The 22,105-nt window shown below is 43.4% G+C and overlaps 2 protein-coding genes across 4 annotated transcripts; one reads left to right on the top strand and one right to left on the bottom strand.

Moving 5' to 3' along the window:
• Positions 1 to 8,303: 8,303 nt before the first annotated feature.
• On the top strand, positions 8,304 to 14,893 carry LOC110534584 (polyadenylate-binding protein-interacting protein 2B). 3 transcript variants are annotated; one of them, XM_021619496.2, is made up of 4 exons: positions 8,304 to 8,464; positions 9,649 to 9,815; positions 12,927 to 13,100; positions 13,913 to 14,893. In XM_021619496.2, the coding sequence occupies exons 1-4, from the start codon at positions 8,458 to 8,460 to the stop codon at positions 13,967 to 13,969; spliced, it is 405 nt and encodes a 134-aa protein (XP_021475171.1). In that variant the 5' UTR covers positions 8,304 to 8,457; the 3' UTR covers positions 13,970 to 14,893. The 3 variants fall into 3 exon arrangements, with proteins under 3 accessions (XP_021475171.1, XP_021475170.1, XP_036810081.1); XM_021619495.2 differs by lacking the exon at positions 8,304 to 8,464 and adding an exon at positions 8,640 to 8,667; XM_036954186.1 differs by lacking the exon at positions 8,304 to 8,464 and adding an exon at positions 9,373 to 9,403.
• A 151-nt stretch (positions 14,894 to 15,044) lies between these two features.
• Positions 15,045 to 22,074, bottom strand: LOC118941452. Its single transcript, XM_036954185.1, has 8 exons — positions 21,608 to 22,074; positions 21,218 to 21,343; positions 19,726 to 19,812; positions 18,503 to 18,800; positions 18,200 to 18,334; positions 17,911 to 18,019; positions 16,529 to 16,712; positions 15,045 to 15,186 (listed from the first exon to the last, which is right to left on the bottom strand). Exons 1-8 carry the CDS (start codon positions 21,629 to 21,631, stop codon positions 15,124 to 15,126), a joined length of 1,026 nt encoding a protein of 341 aa, XP_036810080.1. The 5' UTR covers positions 21,632 to 22,074; the 3' UTR covers positions 15,045 to 15,123.
• Between the last annotated feature and the right edge of the window lie 31 nt (positions 22,075 to 22,105).

Below are 22,105 nucleotides of genomic sequence, written 5' to 3'. Positions count from 1 at the left end.
CAGGTGTCTGAGTGGGAGTGGCTGAGGGTGATGGACAGCATCAGTTTACAGACCGCTGAAATACAGGTGTCTGAGTGGGAGTGGCTGAGGGTGATGGACAGCATCAGTTTACAGACCGGTGAAATACAGGTGTCTGAGTGGGAGTGGCTGAGGGTGATGGACAGCATCAGTTTACAGACCGGTGAAATACAGGTGTCTGAGTGGGAGTGGCTGAGGGTGATGGACAGCATCAGTTTACAGACCGGTGAAATACAGGTGTCTGAGTGGGAGTGGCTGAGGGTGATGGACAGCATCAGTTTACAGACCGGTGAAATACAGGTGTCTGAGTGGGAGTGGCTGAGGGTGATGGACAGCATCAGTTTACAGACCGGTGAAATACAGGTGTCTGAGTGGGGGTGGCTGAGGGTGATGGACAGCATCAGTTTACAGACCGGTGAAATACAGGTGTCTGAGTGGGGGTGGCTGAGGGTGATGGACAGCATCAGTTTACAGACCGGTGAAATACAGGTGTCTGAGTGGGAGTGGCTGAGGGTGATGGACAGCATCAGTTTACAGACCGGTGAAATACAGGTGTCTGAGTGGGGGTGGCTGAGGGTGATGGACAGCATCAGTTTACAGACCGGTGAAATACAGGTGTCTGAGTGGGAGTGGCTGAGGGTGATGGACAGCATCAGTTTACAGACCAGTGAAATACAGGTGTCTGAGTGGGGGTGGCTGAGGGTGATGGACAGCATCAGTTTACAGACCGGTGAAATACAGGTGTCTGAGTGGGAGTGGCTGAGGGTGATGGACAGCATCAGTTTACAGACCGGTGAAATACAGGTGTCTGAGTGGGAGTGGCTGAGGGTGATGGACAGCATCAGTTTACAGACCGGTGAAATACAGGTGTCTGAGTGGGAGTGGCTGAGGGTGTGGTTGTAGGTGAAGGAGGGAGGGAGGGCAGGAGGGAGCAAAAGAGAGAGAGAGAGAGACACACACGTGTTCTCTCTGTTTGGAGGGAGTTTAAGGATAAGTTATGGTTCAAGTTCTCATTCTGAATGGTTGTGAGAGTTGAAGTTTGAGATAGGGTTCAAATAAAAAATAGAAAACCAGTGTCCCCGACTGATCACGAGTCATGTGATTACGCTCATAACCCCCAACCAAAGCGTACTTGTTGGTAATTGTTGCCCCTAGTGGCCGGTTTAAAAGGCATTTCCCGACATCCTCAAGACATGGATAGACATCCAATCCCCCTGTGGACACTGGACTGCATCGGGTGTATCAGGTGTCTCTGAGGAAGAGGTGACGGAATCGTTCCAAGAATATATTTTCTTTCGGGTTATGTAGATTTGTAAAAATGTATAATTTCTTTCACCTCATTAGAACATTCCGAAATATGGAACACACTTTTTTTCGAATCTCAAGAGAAAAATGACTTTTAACGGTGACAATTAAAGTAATAGGGTTGACCGTTGAATGCACGCTTAAAAAATATATATTTACTTGTTATTTTCCTACAATCTGACATTCCTCGTCAGAGCTCTGGTCGACTTCTAAAATGGCAACCTATACCCTATATTTATTTATTTTATTTTAGTTCAACTTTATTTAACTAGGGCTCTAGTCAAAAGTAGTGCACTTTATAAGGAATAGGGTACCATTGTAGATACACTGTGGTCTACATCAGCAGGTTGAGATGACACGACAAGCAGGTGTGGCAGGGCAGGGCAGAGATTTGGATATTTAGTGTGAGGTCATCAGTTCCAGCACCTGTGACAGACACAACACACCACACCTCAGAGGACAGAGACGCTGAATCAATAGGCTACAGGTGAGTTAAATAGTTTCATTTGTATTTTTAAATTATAGTTTTTAATTTAGAATTGAATTTATCTCAAATGATATCGATTGATGTAGCTTGTGAGCAAAACTATTGTAATATTAGCAATTTATACAAATATATCGACATATTTTGATATTTCGTCATGTTTACAAAGTGATAATCTCTATTGATTATATGATCTACAAAGGATTGTAAGAGAGTATCTTTATTAATTTAGCTTCATTAGGTTTTGTGTGTGTTTCATTGTGATTTTGGCATAGCTGCACACCTAGTTGATGGTACTCAGTGTTTTTAATACATTTTTCATCCAATGTAAAAAATAATCTGTCATTACCAGAATAATACTGTATCAACACCCTTGGGTACAGAATGTATGTGCATATATAAGATGAGTAAAGACTGCAATTACAGACAGATAAATAGTTTACATGATCATGTTGCTTGTAAAAATGTCCTCCTCTGTTTCTGTACCTCTCTCTCTCCCTTTCTATCCCTCCCTTTCCCTCTCTCTTCCTCTTTGTTTCCCTCCTTCCCCACATTTTGGTGTGCTTTCTTGTGGTTCTAACTAGGCTGCACACCTAGTTGACAGGATTCAGCGTTTCACATATGTTTTTCAAACAGGGTAAAAAAGAAGTGTCTTTACCAAACACCCTATTAGACTGGTAACATAATTATTATATGTGCATATATAATATGAATAAAGACTGGTATTATAGCGAGAGAAATACTTTGCATGAACCTGTTGTTTATATAACAATCCTCCTCTCCCTCGATCTCTCTTCTCTCTCCACATCTCCCTCCCGCTCACTCCCTCCATCTCTCTCTCTCTCTCTTTAGCTCTTTCCTTTACAGATCTCAAGAACTTTCACACATTACAGTTACATACATCGTTGAGATGAACTTAACTAAAGTCAATGATACGTTCACATCTCCTCCTGCCTCGCTCATTGATCCGGAAGAAAAGGCTTTCCTTGTGGCATACTTATTCCCCTTTGTTACTGCTTCCTTTTCAATCAACATCGTCCTGGGTCTCCCCACCAATATCTACATCCTGTGGCTAATATTGACTGGAGCAGGAGGGACAATGTCCTCAGAGTTCTTCGCTCTCAACCTGACCCTGTCTGAGATCATCTTCAGCCTCTTTAATGCCTTCAGCATGGCTGAACTCTACACCCAGTCTGATTTTATCGCAAAAGTTGCTATTTTTTCCTATGGGTTTGTTTTCACTGGCCGTCCCCTGTTCCTGTCCTGTATCTGTGTGGAGCGCTACCTGGCGGTGGTCCACCCTGTGGTCTTCCTGAAGTACAAACCCCTGAGATACAGGGTGGGGTGTTGTAGTGTTGTCTGGCTGATGGTTCTTGTGTCCTGCTGTTTATCTTTGTCTGCTAACTATTTACCAGTTTTCTTCTACTCTATATTTGCCCAATCACTGATCTATTTTTCTCTGATGTCATTCTGCTGTCTCTCAGTTCTCTGGGCTCTGAAACGTCCAGGGCCAGGGGATGGGGACAGGGAGGGGACAAACAGCATTAAGATGAAGGCCTTTAAGATCATTTTGATTATCCTTGTGTATGCTACTATGTCTCAACTCCCACTGGCATTGATGGCACAGACTAAAAGTTACATTCCCAACATAGACTTTTTTATAGGCATGTCTATTTGTTTGTGCATTGTTATAATCTCTGGGTTTGTGCAGCCCCTCCTCTACCTCCACAGGGTTGGGAAACTACCCTGCATCAGAAGTCTCTAAGACATGAAGTAAAATCTCTTCAACCATTAGTGCTTTAGAAAATGTACAATATGTCATTATATTTCTGTCTCATGTTTTTTTTTTATTATTAAATTGTGATTGTTTTCCAATGCATGATGTTTGAATCTATTTCCAACGTAATCAGTAGACTAGAAAGTGATGGTTTGATTCCCCGCCCTGTTGATTTTGTTTGGTAATATTGGGTCTGCAGTTTATATACCCACATAATGTGTAAACCAGCCTAAGCACTTGTCAAATCTTCCATTTTTAGCAAGAAAATGTGGATATATAGGCCGGGATTCAATCCAATCGCATTTATAGACAATGCAGCTTTTAAAGTCAACGGTACTGCGTTCGCGGACATGAGATTGAAAGTAAATGCTGCATGTCGGCTCAATTTGAAATGACCTTAAAATATCAAGTGTGATATAGCTCGGTTTTGTTTTGAATCCCGGATATAATGTACTTGTTTGTAAATAGACCTGGTTTCATTCTATTTCAACTTTAGTGTGATATTTTATTGGAAGAGAGACAGACAATTCTGCTGGCTATTGCAGAAACAGACTGGCACCAAACATTTACATGTGTTTTCTCTTGAAATGATAGATGATGGTGCTTGAAAGTTACAATGTAGATATTGTTGGGGATGATCTGATTCAATAAATAATTATTATGGAGCTCCCTGTCTGTCTGTCTTCTTTAACAATGATACATAAAGGATATGTCTGTATATTTATATAAAAAATAACTAATTATAATATCAAACAAGGTAACAGTAAACTTGTTATCCCCCACGAATGATGCAGCGCCCCCAATTAGTGACAACAATTCAAGATCAAACGAGACAGGATATCCTTGTTAAAAATGTTTGATTTCAGTTGATTACTATATCGTCCCCCTTGGTGTAACGGATCTCGTCCTCCTCTTCTGAGGAGGAGTAGCGAGAAGGATCGGAGGACCAATGCGCAGCGTGGTAAGTGTCCATAATGTTTAATCAAAACACAACAGACCACTGGAACAAAACAATAAATGTGAATAAATGAAACAGTCCCAAAAACCCCAACTTAAAAGTGAAACCAGGCTACCTAAGTATGATTCTCAATCAGGGACAACGATTGACAGCTGCCTCTGATTGAGAACCATACTAGGCCGAACACAGAAATCCCAGATTATAGAAAAACGAACATAGACAACCCACCCAAATCACGCCCTGACCATACTAAAACAAAGACATAACAAAGGAACTAAGGTCAGAACGTGACACTTGGGCCTATCAGTTTAAGTAAAAGACGGATCTCTATAGCAAGACGCATCTTTTAGCCAGTTTTCATAGAAATCGCGCCAGTGCTGACTAAGATATCGCGTGTGACTGACTGGCGGATGGAATGTGACCGATCCATAGTTTCCTCCCTGATTTAATTGTGGGGGACAATACAATAATCATATTTCAATATATTTATCCTTGAAATCAGTGGGCAGTTCCAGCTGTAATGCACTAATCACCATATTGTGTAACTAGGTCCTGGAGATTTCCTGGCCTTTTGACTTGACCTGGTCTGGAAAAACTCTGGGCCCTATCCATCCATAACACATTCTACACAGCACGGGATATTCTCTTCAACCATACTGAACATCACTTAGTGTTGTCATAACCAGTGGAAAACATTCTACACAGCTCAACATATTCTCTTCAACCACACTAAACATCACTTAGTGTTGTCATAACCAGTGGAAAACATTCTACACAGCTCAGCATATTCTCTTCACCCATACTAAACATCACTTAGTGTTGTCATAACCAGTGGAAAACATTCTACACAGCTCAACATATTCTCTTCACCCATACTAAACATCACTTAGTGTTGTCATAACCAGTGGAAAACATTCTACACAGCTCAACATATTCTCTTCACCCATACTAAACATCACTTAGTGTTGTCATAACCAGTGGAAAACATTCTACACTGCACGGGATATTCTCTTCAACCACACTAAACATCACTTAGTGTTGTCATAACCAGTGGAAAACGTTCTACACAGCACAGCATATTCTCTTCAACCATACTAAACATCACTTAGTGTTGTCATAACCAGTGGAAAACATTCTACACAGCACGGGATATTCTCTTCAACCATACTGAACATCACTTAGTGTTGTCATAACCAGTGGAAAACATTCTACACAGCACAGCATATTCTCTTCAACCACACTAAACATCACTTAGTGTTGTCTTAAACCAGTGGAAAACATTCTACACAGCTCAACATATTCTCTTCAACCATACTTAACATCACTTAGTGTTGTCATAACCAGTGGAAAACATTCTACACAGCACAGCATATTCTCTTCAACCATACTAAACATCACTTAGTGTTGTCATAACCAGTGGAAAACATTCTACACAGCTCAACATATTCTCTTCAACCACACTAAATATCACTTAGTGTTGTCATAACCAGTGGAAAACATTCTACACAGCTCAACATATTCTCTTCAACCACACTAAACATCACTTAGTGTTGTCATAACCAGTGGAAAACATTCTACACAGCACAGCATATTCTCTTCAACCATACTAAACATCACTTAGTGTTGTCATAACCAGTGGAAAACATTCTACACAGCTCAACATATTCTCTTCACCCATACTAAACATCACTTAGTGTTGTCATAACCAGTGGAAAACATTCTACACAGCTCAACATATTCTCTTCAACCATACTAAACATCACTTAGTGTTGTCATAACCAGTGGAAAACATTTGCATGTCAGGTGTGGTCCATTAAGTGAGGTGATGGGTGGCATCAGTTTACGAACAGGAGAAACACAGGTTACTTGGTGAGGGTGCATGAAGGTGTAGCTGTTGGGGATGGAGGGAGGGAGGGAGGGAGGGATGTGTCCTCTGGTTGGCCAATAAAATGACCTTATTGGATGCAGAAGTTTCACCTTTACCTCCATGTTTTTATCATGCCCAGACTCAGTCATTCCAATCCAGTACTCATCATCATAGCAGCAAACTAGAACACAATAACTCTGCCAGGAACCAGCAGCTTCCATCACTTCGTTACACTCTTCAAAAGCCTCATAGGTGCAAAGAGAGTTTGCAGTGACACAGATGATGCCATTAAGTTTGAATTGGTCCTCGGGAAACCCATAGATCTGATTTTGATCTGATTTTCTATTGTCTAGTTTGCTGCTATGATGATGAGTGCTGGATTGGAAATGCCGATGCTAATTTGAACTATTCACTCTGCATTTATAAATGATTATCATTTGAAGGTTCAGCCTTGAATTAACATTGAGTGGGGGTTCTTCACACCTTTTTCAACTAATAGTAGGAACAGCACCAGAACATGGTAATATTAGGTTGTATGATGGCACATAAACTTCAATGACTGATTTCTCTGAACAGGGGAAAATAACCATCACCAAATTCAGAGGATGCATGAAATACTGTGAAGACACAATACTACTAGCCACAGCTTTGTACTACTTGTCAGACATAGAGAATTAATCAGGTATACTGGCCGTTGGGGTGGGCTTGGTGTGGGGTTTTGGGGGTTCCGTGGGTTGCTTTTTAATTTGGATTCCTCACATTTTAATCATTGTTAAGAAGAGGTTTGGTCCAAATCTAATGTAGTTTATTGAATATTATAGGTATCCTATAAATGTAAATGGACAATTTGGGTGCAATCAATTCACTTAATTTGTCTTTCAACAAAACAATGTTGCAGGAATGCTTATCTTATCTGTTTATAACTACAGCAACTACAGTGCTGTGAACAAGTCTTTGCCACCATCCTGATTTCTTATTTCTTGCACATTTGTCACACTTAAATGTTTCAGATCATCAAACTAAATGAAATATTACACAAAGATAACCCAAAATGCAGTTTTTAATTGATAATTGTATTTATTAAGGGAAAAAAGTGATGTAGGCCAAAATAACTCAAAAAGCAAGACATCATGCCGCGATCCAAAGAAATTCAGGAACAAGATGAGAAACAAAGTAATTGACATCTATCAGTCTGGAAAGGGTTACAAAGCCATTTCTAAAGCGTTGGGACTCCAGCGAACCACGGTGAGAGACATTATCCCAAATGGAGAAAGTGTTGAACAGTGGTGAACCTTCTCAGGAGTGGCACTTGGGTTCTGCAGCAGGACAATGATCCAACACACACCAGCAAGTCCTCCTCTGTAAACTGGTCATCTCTGTATACCCGTCACAAGACCCACTGGTTGATGGTTATTTATAAAACCCTCTTATGCCTCACTCCCCCCTATGTGAGATATCTACTGCATCCCTCATCTTCTGTTCAGAACACCTGTTCTGCCAGTCACATTCTGTTAAAGGTCCCCAAAGCACACACATCCCTGGGTCGCTGCTCTTTTCAGTTTGTACCATGTTTTGTTGTGTGTCATGTGTTGCTGCCTTTCTATGTTGTCTTATGTCTCTCTTTGTGTAGTGTTGTATTGTCTCTCTTGTTGTGATGTGTGTTTTGACCTATATTAATATTGTATTTATTATTATTATTCAATCCCAGGCCCCGTCCCCGCAGGGGCCTTTTGGTAGGCAGTCATTGTAAATAAGAATTTGTTCTTAACTGACTTGCCTAGTTAAATAAAGGTTAAATAAAAAATAAAGAAAAAGAAAAATAATCGCATGCCCATGACATCAACCTCTCAGTTGATGCGCTGAGGTAGGTATATGACGACTGATATAGCGGGCTGGGGGAACTTAACGACGAAACGGAAGTCCCCCGTGAGCGTCTTGATGGAATGTAGTGGGTTGGCTAGCTTGATAGCAAATTAGCTGTAAAGTCGACGAATTGCCCTGTCAAACATTGAAGATATATCGAGTGGTCTTTAAATATTTATCCAACGATGCCAGGTAGCTACGTTTTTGTTGCGCTACTGGCTGCTGTGCATTCCAGATACAATTTGACCTGAATCGTGTGTGCATGTCACGCTGTTAGCCTTCGAGCTAAGTTTGATTTAGCTTGTTTCTACCACTACCAGCTAGCTACCTGCTAACAGTTTTATAGCTAGCTATAAAGACAATCCAAGGTAGTAAGAAGGCTATGCTAGTTCCAGGTGACGTAACATTCAGTCTGTACATCAAAAACAGCTTGCTAGCCAAGATTGATCCAATATGCGTGTTTTTATATATTTCAAGTTAGTTAGCAAGCTCGCTAGCCAAGTAGCTTTCTTGCTCGCTAGTAACGTTAGTATGCCAAAGCCTTTTTCATAGGGTGATTGCACGATGTGTTAGTTATCTAGTGAATGCTGACTTAAATAACTCGTTTAATCAATGACTTGATGGCTATAGTAAATTTAGTCGAAACTACAACCTTTTTTTTTTATCACAAATTATTTTCAGGCTGCTTAAGTTGGCTATCTAGTTAGCTAGTCCGTGCTAGTTTTCTGAGTTCGCTAGCTACGTAGTTAGCTAACATTGTTTACCAACTAGTAAGCTAGCTACTGTAACTAGCTCACTAGCAAACTGCCAATACTCAAAATAGGATTTGTGTTGCAATGAACGGTAATGTTAGCTGTAACTAACGTTACTCCAGTTAGCTAATTGTCTGGCTGGCTTGTTGCAGCTGTGACACGCAGGTAGGCCTCACTCCATGTGGGGTTTGTCATCACTTTTTTTTCTCGTGACATGTGCATCCTTCAATGCTGACGATACAGGTAACGCGTTAGCTAGGTATTGTTGAGTTATAACGGTAGGAACTGGCTAGCTAGTAATTGTCTCCACGTCAGCTGTAAGCGCAGCCACTGACTCGCTACTCTTGGTCTACTTTAACTAGTATGACACTAGCAAGTAGTAAGTAAAATAATGAAGTATGGACTTTATTTGCGTTTTGGCAATATACATTTGTTCATGTGTGGGTAGATAACGGTTTAACTTTCTACTCTTATGTTTTAGCTACGTTTTTTGACCGTAGTGTTTATTAAACACGTAATTTATTCAGTTTACCCAAGCTGAGCTTTACGCTCAATTTGAAAGCCATTTGCCTCATTTTAAAGTGGGTTGCCATTTATGCATGTGTGAAATCGTTAACCCTACAGAGCCTGCGGAGATGAACAGTCCTGAGATGGCGAAAACACCAGGCGGCAGCAGTGCCCCCGGGAAAGAGAACGTGGCCAACGGGCACAAGGAGGGAGAGGTGGGCAACAACAACAACCCCTTCGCTGACTACATGTGGATGGAGAACGAGGAGGATTACAACAGACAGGTCAGTGATTTTTAGGACCACTCTTTATGTACATACACATGTACGTATGCACACAGGTGCACACACAGACATACTGACTCGGTGATAGACAGAGGGACACCCACACAGATGTACAGACCACACACACACTAAAAGGTGAGGAATGTTGCCCTGGATAGATATTGCCTGGCATTGTACACAGATCTAGGATCAGGTTACTCTACTCTCAGGATCAAGGGGCATGTTCACTCTTCCTTGCAGGTTTTCTCAAGCTCTGTTAAGTTAGATGGGGAGCGGCAGCCAAAGAGTTACATTTTTCCCATCAGACCACAGAATTGTTTGCCTTGTGCTCTGTCTTTCACATGCCTTTTTGCAAACTCCAGCCATGCTGTCATGTGCCACTCTCCCATAAAGCCCAACTTGGTGAAGTGCTGTAGAGACTGTTGTGCTTCTGGCAGGTTCTCCCTTCTTGCCCGGTTGTTCAGTTTGGTCGAACGGCCAGCTCTAGGCAGAGTCTGGGTAGTTCCATATTCCCTTCCCCAGATATATGCCTCATCACAATTTTATCTTGGAGATCTACGGACAGTTCCTTGGACTTCATGCTATAGTTTCTACTCTGACATGCACTGTCATGACATAGACTGACCAGGTGAAAGCTATGATCCCTTATTGATTTAACTTGTTAATTCCCCTTCAATAAGTGTAGATGAAGGGGAGGAGACGGCTTAAATAAGGGGTTTTGAAGTTTGAGACTATTGAGACAGATTGTTTATGTGTGCCATTCAGAGTAGTGTTATATACCAGTACCACGGTACCAAAACGTCATGATACTTATGACACCAACATTTTTAGAATACCGTATGACTGTTTCATATGATAATACCACATTTTTCGGCCCGACTGATCTAAAGAACCAACTGGCACCTGTCAGTTTTCTTAATAATTTCAGTAGTAAAAAAAATATAACTCAGCAAAAATAAGACACGTCCCTTTTTCAGGACAATATCTTTCAAAGATAATTTGTAAAAATCCAAATAACTTCACAGATCTTCATTGTAAAGGGTTTAAACACTGTTTCCCATGCTTGTTCAATGAACCATAAAAAAATTATGAACATGCACCTGTGGAACGGTCGTTAATACACTAACAGCTTACAGACGGTGGGTAATTAAGGTCACAGTTATGAAAACTTAGGACACTAAAGAGGCTTTTCTACTGACTCTGAAAAAATCGGCCAAAAGAAAGATGCCCAGGGTCCCTGCTCATCTGCGTGGACGTGCCTTAGGCATGCTGCAAGGAGGCATGAGGACTGCAGATGTGGCCAGGGCAATAAATTGCAATGTCCGTACTGTGAGACACCTAAGACAGCGTTACAGGGAGACAGGACGAACAGCTGATTGTCTTCGCAGTGGCAGACCACGTGTAACAACACCTGCACAGGATCGGTACATCTGAACATCACACCTGCAGGACAGGTACAGGATAGCAACAACTGCCTTAGTTACACCAGGAACGCACAATCCCCCCAATCAGTGCTCAGACTGTCCGCAACAGGCTGAGAGAGGCTGGACTGAGGGCTTGTAGGCCTGTTGTAAGGCAGGTCCTCACCAGACATCACCAGCAACAACGTTGCCTATGGGTACAAACCCACCATTGCTGGACCAGACAGGACTGGCAAAAAGTGCTCTTCACTGACAAGTCGCTGTTTTGTCTCACCAGGGGTGACAGTCAGTTTTGCGTTTATCGTCGAAGGAATGAGCATTGCACCGAGGCCTGTACTCTGGAGCGGGATTGATTTGGAGGTGGAGGGTCCATCATGGTCTGGGGCGGTGTGTCACAGCATTATCGGACCTAGCTTGTTGTCATTGCAGACAATCTCAACGCTGTGCGTTACAGGGAAGACATCCTCCCTCATGTGGTACCCTTCCTGCAGGCTCATCCTGACATGACCCTCCAGCATGATAATGCCACCAGCTACACTGCTTGTTCTGTGCATGATTTCCTGTAAGACAGGAATGTCAGTGTTCTGCCTTGGCCAGCGAAGAGCCCGGATCTCAATCCCATTGAGCACGTCTGGGACCTGTTTAACCGGAGGGTGAGGGCTAGGGCCATTCCCCCCCCAGAAATGTCTGGGAACTTGCAGGTGCCTTGGTGGAAGAGTGGGGTAACATCTCACAGCAAGAACTGGCAAATCTGGTGCAGTCCATGAGGAGGAGATGCACTGCCGTACTTAATGCAGCTGGTGGCCACACCAGATAGTGACTGTTGATTTTGACCCCCCTTTGTTCTGGGACACATTATTCAATTTCTGTTAGTCACATGTCTGTGGAACTTGTTCAGTTTTTGTCGAATCTTATGTTCATACAAATATTTACACATGTTAAGGTTGCTGAAAATAACCGCAGTTGACAGTGAGAGGACAGTTTTCTTTTTTTGCTGAGTTTTTATCTCAAATAGTTTATTGTATTCGCCGGTCCTTATATGCGGCGGGTCCGATAATGTTCATATCAGCTCTGATCAACAAGCCGCATGGCCCACATCCCCTTCCAGCCGTCACTCACCTGCTTCTCTTCGTCCGCTCTTCCTGCACATCTATTTTTTTCCGTCCATTTTTAAAATATAAATTAGCAGGCGATCAGGGATGTAGACGCTTATCAGTCTTCTGTTACATTGGAGCAGCCCGCAGAGTGAGCAAAGTTGATACATTGTCTCTTCATCCCTGGTGTAACCAGCAGCATAGGCCAATCTGAGTAGGCTTTGCAAGTTGTCACTCAGCAGTGCCAGAGGGGGAAAACGGATTTCTGACAGTCATGCTTCCAGCTTTAAAGCAAAGAAAAGGCTAGTCTCTATCTCAAATGGTGTAAAATTAAGTAGAACCCATATTACGTTGGAGCATTGTGGTCCACATGGGCCTGCATACCTGTGGAACACTTTGGACACCTTGTAAAGCCCCTGCCCAGGCAAATGAATGCTGTTCTTAATGTTTTGTACACTCCCCTCGAACCTGGGCTGCCCTCCAGTGCTTTGAGAAGGAGGCAAGGATAGAGGACATGAGGAAAGACATTAAGAAATAATAATCTACTGCTGATTGTAATCCAGCCCTATTCTTCCCCTATTGTGTGGTCATCCCAGGTGGAGGAGGAGCTTCTGGAACAGGAGTTCTTAGAACGCTGTTTCCAGGAAATGCTGGAAGAGGAGGATCAGGATTGGTTCATCCCCGCCAGAGACCTTGCCCCTGGGGTGGGGCAGATTCAGCAACAGCTCAACGGGCTATCTGTCTCCAATGGCAACGCAGATGAACTCGCGGTAAGTCCTGTCAGAATGTTTGTCCGTCAGAATGTGTCACAATCTGTCTCTCTACACGAGCAGCATGTCTGAGCGTCGTCGACCAAAACGTCACTATATTTATAGGGCCAGTTTCCCAGACACAAAGTTGAATCCTGAACTAAAAAGCATGTTCGACGGAGATTCTTTATTCAGTCCAGGACAAGGATTCATATTTTGTCCCTTAGAGTTAACCTGAAAGTTAAAAGCCTGAAAAGTATTAGCTGTGGAGCGTTATCCACATTCAGTACCTAGATACCGTAGGTAGCCCATCTTCTCCAGCGTTATCCACATTCAGTACCTATATACCGTAGGTAGCCCATCTTCTCCAGCGTTATCCACATTCAGTACCTAGATACCGTAGGTAGCCCATCTTCTCCAGCGTTATCCACATTCAGTACCTAGATACCGTAGGTAGCCCATCTTCTCCAGCGTTATCCACATTCAGTACCTATATACCGTAGGTAGCCCATCTTCTCCAGTTGTTTGAGCACACACGATACCGCTCCTACTCTTTGGCCCAGTTTCCCCAAAAAATATTAAGCCTAGTCCTAGACTAAAGACCATGCTGAAAGGAAATTCTCCATTAAAATAGGTTTTTAGTCTGGGACTAGGGTTAATCTGGCGGAGAACCGACCATCAGCTGGAGAAACTATCCTGTGGTGCGTGTTACAATCCGAACCGTCTCCTCTTGTCTGTTTTTAATGTTGAGGGCCTGTTATTTTGACCTGTTCATACAGGTCTGGGTCCTTTTTTGTATGCTCCTATACTAAATCTCTCCTCTCTTTTTACAGCGCAAGAGCAGCTTGAACCCAGAGGCGAAGGAGTTTGTTCCGGGAATGAAATACTAGGGTCCTCCCGCCAGTAGGGGGAACCCTCATAAAGACTCTTTGTGACTGCTGGCTTCCCAGCAGACACCCTTGCACTCGCCTGCTTTTGGGCTGTGTGGGGTACATGGGGTGGGGTTGGAGGGTGGGCTGGGGTATACTCTTCAATAAGCTTTTGGTCGCATTCCTCTGCTCAGACGTTGCATGCATCAACCTATGGTTACGTGCCAAGTCATCTACTGTGCCGTCGGGCACCAGATTGCTATGACATGTGGTTAGGGTTATAAATAAAATACCTATTCAGGAGTTGTAAGATCTGGAATGCGTCAGCACCGTCTGAGTAGGGGAACGCAACCTTTTATTTCCGTTTTGTTCCTATGTGGTTAACTAGGCAAGGGGCAGTGATGGGAGAAGGGTGGGCAGGGGCCATATCAGTATAAAATAATCCTATTGGACAGAATGGGAGGGGCCATCAGTATAAGATGTTCTTATTGGACAGACGGCAGAACTGGAGGTCAGATCTGCGTAGAAAGTTTGGTGTTTATTTTTGTTCTTTCTCCTCAATCTCAAGTGCAGCCGTGTGAGTCTGTCGTCATGGTGATCGTGGCTGGAGATTTGTCTCTCCCCTGATCATTGTTGCAGTTTCCTTTTTTTGTCTTTTCTCTTTTCTGGGTGTTTTTCTTTTCCTCGGAGGCTGGTTTTAGGGTAGGTAGTGTGTAGGGCGAAGTAGGCTTGGCGAAAGATGGACAGACTGCAGTGTACAGAAGGATTGGATGAGATTTGGCTGCGGGGGCGTAGCTGACCTGCGAGGGATTTCCATGGCAACAATTTCCTTTTTTCGTTTGGTTGATATGTAAAAACTTGAGTTGAAATCCTGTCACAGTGTGCGACTTGCATTAACAAACGAGGACAAAGTATGATGGAATAAAGATCAGGTACCCTCTGGGACTTTGGTGTCTTGTTCATTGTTTTATATACAGGTTTGATTCTGTTATTACATGTCCAGTAACCTGTCATTACCGTAGCTAAAGGACCCCTCAAAAGATCACGCTGTGGGTTTGATAATGTCGACACAAAGTATCTTTGAATTGTCAAAATACATTTCAAATGTTTTTTTATTAACCTTTGTCAGGTTGAACATCGAATAGAGACTATGCAGGTCTAATCCTGAAGATGGTTTAGGTCAGTTGTCTCTGTCTGTACGCAGGGCTGGTCTTGGGTCTGGACAGGCCAGGGTAGTTCTGCAGCAAAACCAGAGGAACAACATAATGAATTGTATTGTCTTTCCTCCTTTTGCTCAACTGTCTCTGTAAATTATTGAAGTTATCAGTTGTTCATTGTTGGGCTGGGTTTATACTGCAAGTGTAACCTGATCCCAGATCCGTTTGTCATCTTGTCAACACCAGTGCTGTCATTGTGAAGCCAAACATGGTATGACGGTGAGGTTGCATGATGGTACAAAAAGACTGGCACTCGCACTACACCAAACCCCTATTCACATCGATGGGAATGCAGTGGAGAAGCTGAACAGCTTGAAGTTCACTGACAATCTGAAATAGTCCAACCACACAGTGTGGTGAAGGCGCACCAGTGCCTCTTCAAACTCTTAAGAGTCTGAAGAAATTTGGCTTGGCCCCTAAGACCATCACAAACTTTTGCAGATGTACAATTGAGAGCATCCAGTCGGGCTGTATCACCGTCTGGTACGGCAACTGCTCCGCCCACAACCGCAGGGATCTCCTGGGGGGGGGGGGGGGGGGTCTGCCCAATGCATCACCGGTACACTGCCAGCTCCAGGACACCTTCAGCACCCAATGTCACAGGAAGACCAACAAAAATCAAGGACATCAACCACCTGAGCCACAGCCTGTTCACCCCGCTAAGGTGAGGTCACTACAGGTGCATCAAAGCTGGGCCCGAGAGACTGAACAACAACTTCTAAGGCCATCAGACTGTTAAATGGCCATCACTAGCCGGCTACACCCCGGTTACTCAACCCTGCACCACCCCGGTTACTCAACCCTGCACCTTAGAGGCTGCTGCTCTATATACACAGACATGGAATCAATGGTCACTTTAATAATGTTTACATACTGTTTTACTCATTTCATATGTATATACACTATTTTAGTCATTGCCACTCCAACATTGCTCACCCTAATTTCTTAATTCCATTATTTTACTTTAAGATTTGTGTGTGTTGTGAATTGCTGGATACTACTGCCCTGTTGGAGCTAGGAAAGCAAGCATTTTGCTACACCCGCGATAACATAAATATGTGTATGTGACCAATACGATTTGAAATGTAAACGTTAATGGGGTAGGGACGTCCCGTGGATTCCGGATAGCAAGGGCCCATGTAAATCTCAATCTCTGTGCAGAGCCCTCTGTGCACCACGAGGTGAAAGTCACAGCCTCTACAGAGTGTCTAGTGTGGTGGTGTGTAAGTGCAGCCTTATGTTTACTCTAATAGGGAGCCTTGAAACTGGGTCTTTGTCACAACATTATTTTCAAAGTGCACCATAAGGCCCTGGTCAAAAGTAGTGCACTACGAAGAGAATATGGTTCCGTTTGGGATATTACCTTCTTAGTGAAGTGCCTCTGATACTCCGAGCAGATGTGTCCTCGGGTCTGGTCTGCGGTGTGGGCACCAGGCTGGTACTCGGCGGTGCAGGGCTCCTTCAGGCCGCTAGGGGGCTTCCTCTGCCCAGGGACGTAGCGATCAGGGCCCTGGTACCGGTCCTGGTACTCTGACACCCAGGCCCTCCTGGATGGATGGTGAAGCATATTAAAGTCTGTCATAATTCGGCCCTAACCTAGCTATGTTTTTTTAGGGGGTAGATAATCTAGCTATGTTTTTTTAGGGGGTAGATAACCTAGCTATGTTTTTTTAGGGGGTAGATAATATAGCTATGTTTTTTTAGGGGGTAGATAATATAGCTATGTTTTTTTATGGGGTAGATAACCTAGCTATGTTTTTTTAGGGGGTAGATAATATAGCTATGTTTTTTTAGGGGGTAGATAATATAGCTATGTTTTTTTATGGGGTAGATAATCTAGCTATGTTTTTTTAGGGGGTAGATAATCTAGCTATGTTTTTTTAGGGGGTAGATAATCTAGCTATGTTTTTTTAGGGGGTAGATAATCTAGCTATGTTTTTTTAGGGGGTAGATAACCTAGCTATGTTTTTTTAGGGGGTAGATAATATAGCTATGTTTTTTTAGGGGGTAGATAATATAGCTATGTTTTTTTATGGGGTAGATAATCTAGCTATGTTTTTTTAGGGGGTAGATAATCTAGCTATGTTTTTTTAGGGGGTAGATAATCTAGCTATGTTTTTTTAGGGGGTAGATAATATAGCTATGTTTTTTTAGGGGGTAGATAATATAGCTATGTTTTTTTAGGGGGTAGATAATATAGCTATGTTTTTTTAGGGGGTAGATAATCTAGCTATGTTTTTTTAGGGGGTAGATAATCTAGCTGTTTTTTTAGGGGGTAGATAATCTCGCTATGTTTGCAGATCTGAAGGTCTGGGGGACAGGTATAAGCAGTAGCGGTGGAGCTGTTAAAACTCCACAATACTCCCCAACTGGGTTTATTGTGACATCACTTTTACCTCTGGCTATTACAGACGCCAGACTATCTGATGGACATAACCTCTGCAGCACCACTTGACTGTTAATGGGTTGCTGGGTGAAGGGGATTGCTATGAATCACTGTATGTGTGAATCACTATGTAATCTGCTTTGTAGTAGTCTGCAGTTATTATCTATCGCGGTGAACAGATTGCAGGAGCTTGAGACAGATGCAAAGAAAACTGGCATGGTGTGGAACAAGCTGGAGGAGACTGTCCGCAACAGAGTGAGAAGGAAGGAATGGCCTGTGCACCATGGCTTTAGGCAAGTAAGTATGAACAGATACTATCCTTTCAATCCGTGTCGGTATGTGGATGTGATCTACTGTACCAGTTGAGTGTGGCTTCAGGCAGGATGCACTGCGGGCCTCTCAGTGTGGACGGGTTGTCCCAGTGTGTGTAACTCTGGCTGTAGGTGGTCACACCGTTGAATGGCAGCCCTACACACACATGTGGATGAGAGTTATCATGAATAATCCCATATACAGCTTCATATTGCACCTACGTCACAAGTTTAACATGTTATTGCCAATGAGGTTTGGCCAACAGGCTCTCAACAAAGTAGGTGGCTCGGCCCGTATTAAAGTGTCTCAGAGTAGGTGTCTCTCTATAGGACCTACCTAGGTGCATGAGGTTAGACTGGGTGGCTATGCGCTGGTTGATCTGGCCTTCCAGCCTAGATGAGTGGGTCATGTCCTGACGGAACTGCTCCGCCCTTAACCGCTCCACCTGCAGCGGGAGCTCCCCATCACTTCCTGTGACAACAGGAACAGGTAGTACACGCACATATGTTATTGGTGCTGGTCTATCATCTTGCACTAAAGGAAACAAAAGCGGATAAACTGTGGAGTTATAAGGCCATTCAAAGCCTCAAATAAAAACATGTTGTCAATACAAAATGAACAGGGTATTCCCTCTCTCACCTTCTCCACTGCCGATGTGAGGCAGCTCCACCATGTCCTTGGGTGTCGTTGTGACCCCCAGTGCCGGGTCCCCTGTTGCATGTGTCCATGCCTCTTTCCTGGCAGGGCGGGACGGGAGGGAGTTATGGACTGAGGTTGAGGAGAGAGAGGGAGAGACCGACCTTCGTTCCCCAGAGTCGGAGCTCGAACGCTGTGGTGGTATCTGGCTCTGCCCCTTCTCTGGAGGAGCTGTCCTTTCCACTTGGATCTTACTGAAACTCTCACTGTCCAACGTAGCTGCCCTCACTGTTCTCCCCTTCTGTAGAGAGACACAGAGAGAGAGGGGAGATGGAGAGAAGAGAGACAGAGAGAGGATGAGAGAGAGGGGAGATGGAGAGAAGAGAGACAGAGAGAGAGGAGAGAGAGGGGAGATGGAGAGAAGAGATAGAGAGAGAGGATGAGAGAGAGGGGAGATGGAGAGAAGAGACACAGAGAGAGGGGATGAGAGAGAGGGGAGAGGGAGAGAAGAGAGACAGGGAGGGGTGAGAGAGAGACAGAGAAGAGAGACAGAGAGAGAGGATGAGAGAGGGAGAGACAGAGAGAGAGGATGAGAGAGAGGGGAGATGGAGAGAAGAGAGACAGAGAGAGAGGAGAGAGAGGGGAGATGGAGAGAAGAGAGAGAGGATGAGAGAGAGGAGATGGAGAGAAGAGAGACTGAGAGAGAGGGGAGATGGAGAGACAGAGAGAGGGTGAGAGGTGGAGAGAGAGGGGAGACGGAGAGAAGAGAGACAGAGAGAGAGGATGAGAGAGAGGGGAGAGAAGAGAGACAGAGAGAGGGGATGAGAGAGGGGAGAGAAGAGAGACTGAGAGAGAGGGGAGAGAAGAGAGACAGAGGGGATGAGAGAGAGGGGGAGAAGAGAGACACAGAGAGAGAGGATGAGAGAGAGGGGAGATGGAGAGAAGAGAGACAGAGAGAGGTGGAGAGAGAGAGGGGAGAGAGCGAGGATGAGAGAGAGGGGAGAGGGAGAGACAGAGAGAGGGTGAGAGGTGGAGAGAGGTTGAGAGAGACAGAGAGGGAGGGAAGAGAGGGTGAGAGGTGGAGAGAGGAGGGGAGAGAGAGAGAGAGGTTTGAGACTGACTAAGATAAGATAATATCAATGCATCTACCATGAAATGCCCCTAAGGTATGCCAGTCAAGGGACAGGTAAGACAAGTAAGTTAGTTCTTGTGGCTGAGGGACTCACCTGAGTGAAGGCAAAGGCGGGGTTCTGTGGGCCGTTGGTAATGGTCTGGAAACACTGTCTGTAGTACTGAGCCCACATATCCGCCAACTGACAGACAGACAGACAGGCAGGCAGAAAGACAGACAGACACACAGATAGGAAGACAGGATAGACAGACAGGCAGGCCAAATCAGGGCAGTGTGAATGTGTACAGTTTGTACACTCTAAAAATTAAGAGTTCAACAAAGGTTATTCTACGATCCTCAAAGTTCTTCAAAGAACCGTAGGGTTCTTGGCACTGAAAATTGCCCCCAAAATGTTCTTAGAAGAACCCCATAGCAGGTGGGGTTCATCGAGGAACCACCTTAGTTCTTGGGGGTTCTTGCCGGAACTTAACTGCCCAACTGAAAAATGTGGATTTGAATTTAAAAGGACAGCAGGTGCAGGCCCTTAACTTAAATGTAAAGATCTCCTCAATTTAAGTAAGGTTTGTCCCTTGTATCATCTAAATGTATATTGTTTGATGATGATACCATCTATCTTTTCATATTTATGCTAATCTTTCTAAAACAGAAAATGGACAATTGAATGGATATAAAACCAACAAAGAGGTAAGAATATGTTGAAGGCTATAAGAATATGTTGAAGGCTATAAGAATATGTTGAAGGCTCTAAGAATATGTTGAAGACTAGCTGTATTGGGTGCAGATGACTGAACTGCTCACTTTTGTGTCTGTGTCTGCAGGTTTACAGATGAGGAGGCATACAAAGGTATGTCAATTAGTATTGGTATGTTATGCAGATCACATGTACCATCCTCCTCCCTAACCTCTTCAATGAATATCCTATAGGCCTCTACATTATGGACAAGGTATGTGTATGAAAACCATTATCAAAACAGTTTTTTCATTCACATTCACCACAAAAACCAAGGTATGAATACTGTCGTGTGCATGTTTTGTTAATCATCTGTATAATTACTATTTGTTGGATTCACAGACTTCACCCTCCCTACACCTCTGTTGAATATAACAGGAAACCTGTTCGATCACCATGCACTGCAAAATCATTCTGGCTGTGGATACGGAGAACCTTAACAACGTAATTGAACATCAACAGGCCAGAGGATATACCCATGTGACTTGGAGCTCTGCTGGGAGTTTACCTCAGATTGAGATGAGTGAATTCTGCTTTGCCACTAAAATCATAATAAACACTGACAATTAAAACATTGTGTTATTGTCATGCTGATGATTAATAATACATTTTAAAAAATAGGGGGGGGGGGGGTACACCAAAAGGTTCTTTGAGGATACTTTAAAAGGAGTTATTTGAAGAACCCTTTTAGAGGGTTCTTCAAAGAACTTGGGTTCCCCCACAGTTTCAATTTGAAGAATCCCTAAAGGATACTCCAGGAACCCTTTCCTTTTAGAGTGTATGGCATTAGTATACATGTGGAAAAGTGTTGGTGTGTGTGTGAGAGAGAGGGAGAGACAGAGCGAGTTAATTGTACCTTCTGGTGTGTGGTGCAAGACGGCTCTGCATGCAGCCTGAACAGCCTGAGGTGCCGATCACTGGGGGGCTTGTAGTCAGCCCCATAGGTGCTTTGCTGCCCCACTCTGGCCTGAGGGCCCCGAGACTGGAGGAGAGAAGAGTGGAGAGATGGATGAACCCTCACCTTTAACCAACCAAGAGCATCAGTGAAAATTATTCATTCTAGTAAGCATTATGAGACAATCTCATTAATGACCTATTATTTTTTATTTTTTTTATAATATGTTTATTATTTTACAATAAAAAATCAAATAAAAAAGACAGCAATACTAACAATGACATTCATTGCCTAGTGTTTATGTTATGAAAATGATCAAATATGGCAATGATAAACCCGTACTAGACATACCTGAATTTGCCTTAAAGAGTGCATTAAATTGCTCTTGTTCCCTGATATTTAAAATGGTCATTCGTCAAGGATAAATCGGGGTCAACCCTAGCAAAACTAAAACAGGCTACGTGAGACAGTGGCTAACTGTGTGTTGGAAAACCCATAATAGTATATGTTCCATAGAACGTTGGAACGTTTGAGTCAACATAATATACTTTTATCGATTCCTTAGTTACGCAGCGATATCATAAATAGGGCGATGTCACAGCATTCCAAAATAATCTGAGTCTTCGTAGCCGTTCTAAAAACATTGGTCATAAATGAAAGAACAATGAACAATACAAACATCGTAATAAAATCAACCATGAATGGGCGGTTTCACTTCCTTCAGTCTTCACAATGCACGTCTTATTCACTGTATGGTTCTCTGTGTAGGCAATTGTTCATTGTATGACATCACAAGGGTTGGTCTTCGTCGATTCAGGTAGTTAGAGGAATGTGCATTAACGCCCTGGA

The sequence above is a fragment of the Oncorhynchus mykiss genome, chromosome 19, assembly GCF_013265735.2.
Source record: "Oncorhynchus mykiss isolate Arlee chromosome 19, USDA_OmykA_1.1, whole genome shotgun sequence".
NCBI lineage: Eukaryota > Metazoa > Chordata > Actinopteri > Salmoniformes > Salmonidae > Oncorhynchus > Oncorhynchus mykiss.
The sequence above is the reverse complement of the archived record's forward strand: the minus strand, read 5'-3'. Positions and strand labels throughout refer to the sequence as shown.

What these genes read in the sequence shown, in the direction of transcription:
- LOC110534584 (XM_036954186.1), top strand. An exon ending in AGGAGGATTACAACAGACAG is followed by an intron (nt 9,816 to 12,926) that starts GTCAGTGATTTT and finishes TGGTCATCCCAG; the next exon opens with GTGGAGGAGGAGCTTCTGGA. An exon ending in GCAACGCAGATGAACTCGCG is followed by an intron (nt 13,101 to 13,912) that starts GTAAGTCCTGTC and finishes CTCTTTTTACAG; the next exon opens with CGCAAGAGCAGCTTGAACCC.
- LOC118941452 (XM_036954185.1), bottom strand. Translation starts at nt 21,631, where the DNA reads ATGCACTCTTTAAGGCAAATTCAG. An exon ending in GTCTAACCTCATGCACCTAG is followed by an intron (nt 18,020 to 18,199) that starts GTAGGTCCTATA and finishes ATGTGTGTGTAG; the next exon opens with GGCTGCCATTCAACGGTGTG. An exon ending in AGAGGCACTTCACTAAGAAG is followed by an intron (nt 15,187 to 16,528) that starts GTAATATCCCAA and finishes GTTTTGCTGCAG; the next exon opens with AACTACCCTGGCCTGTCCAG.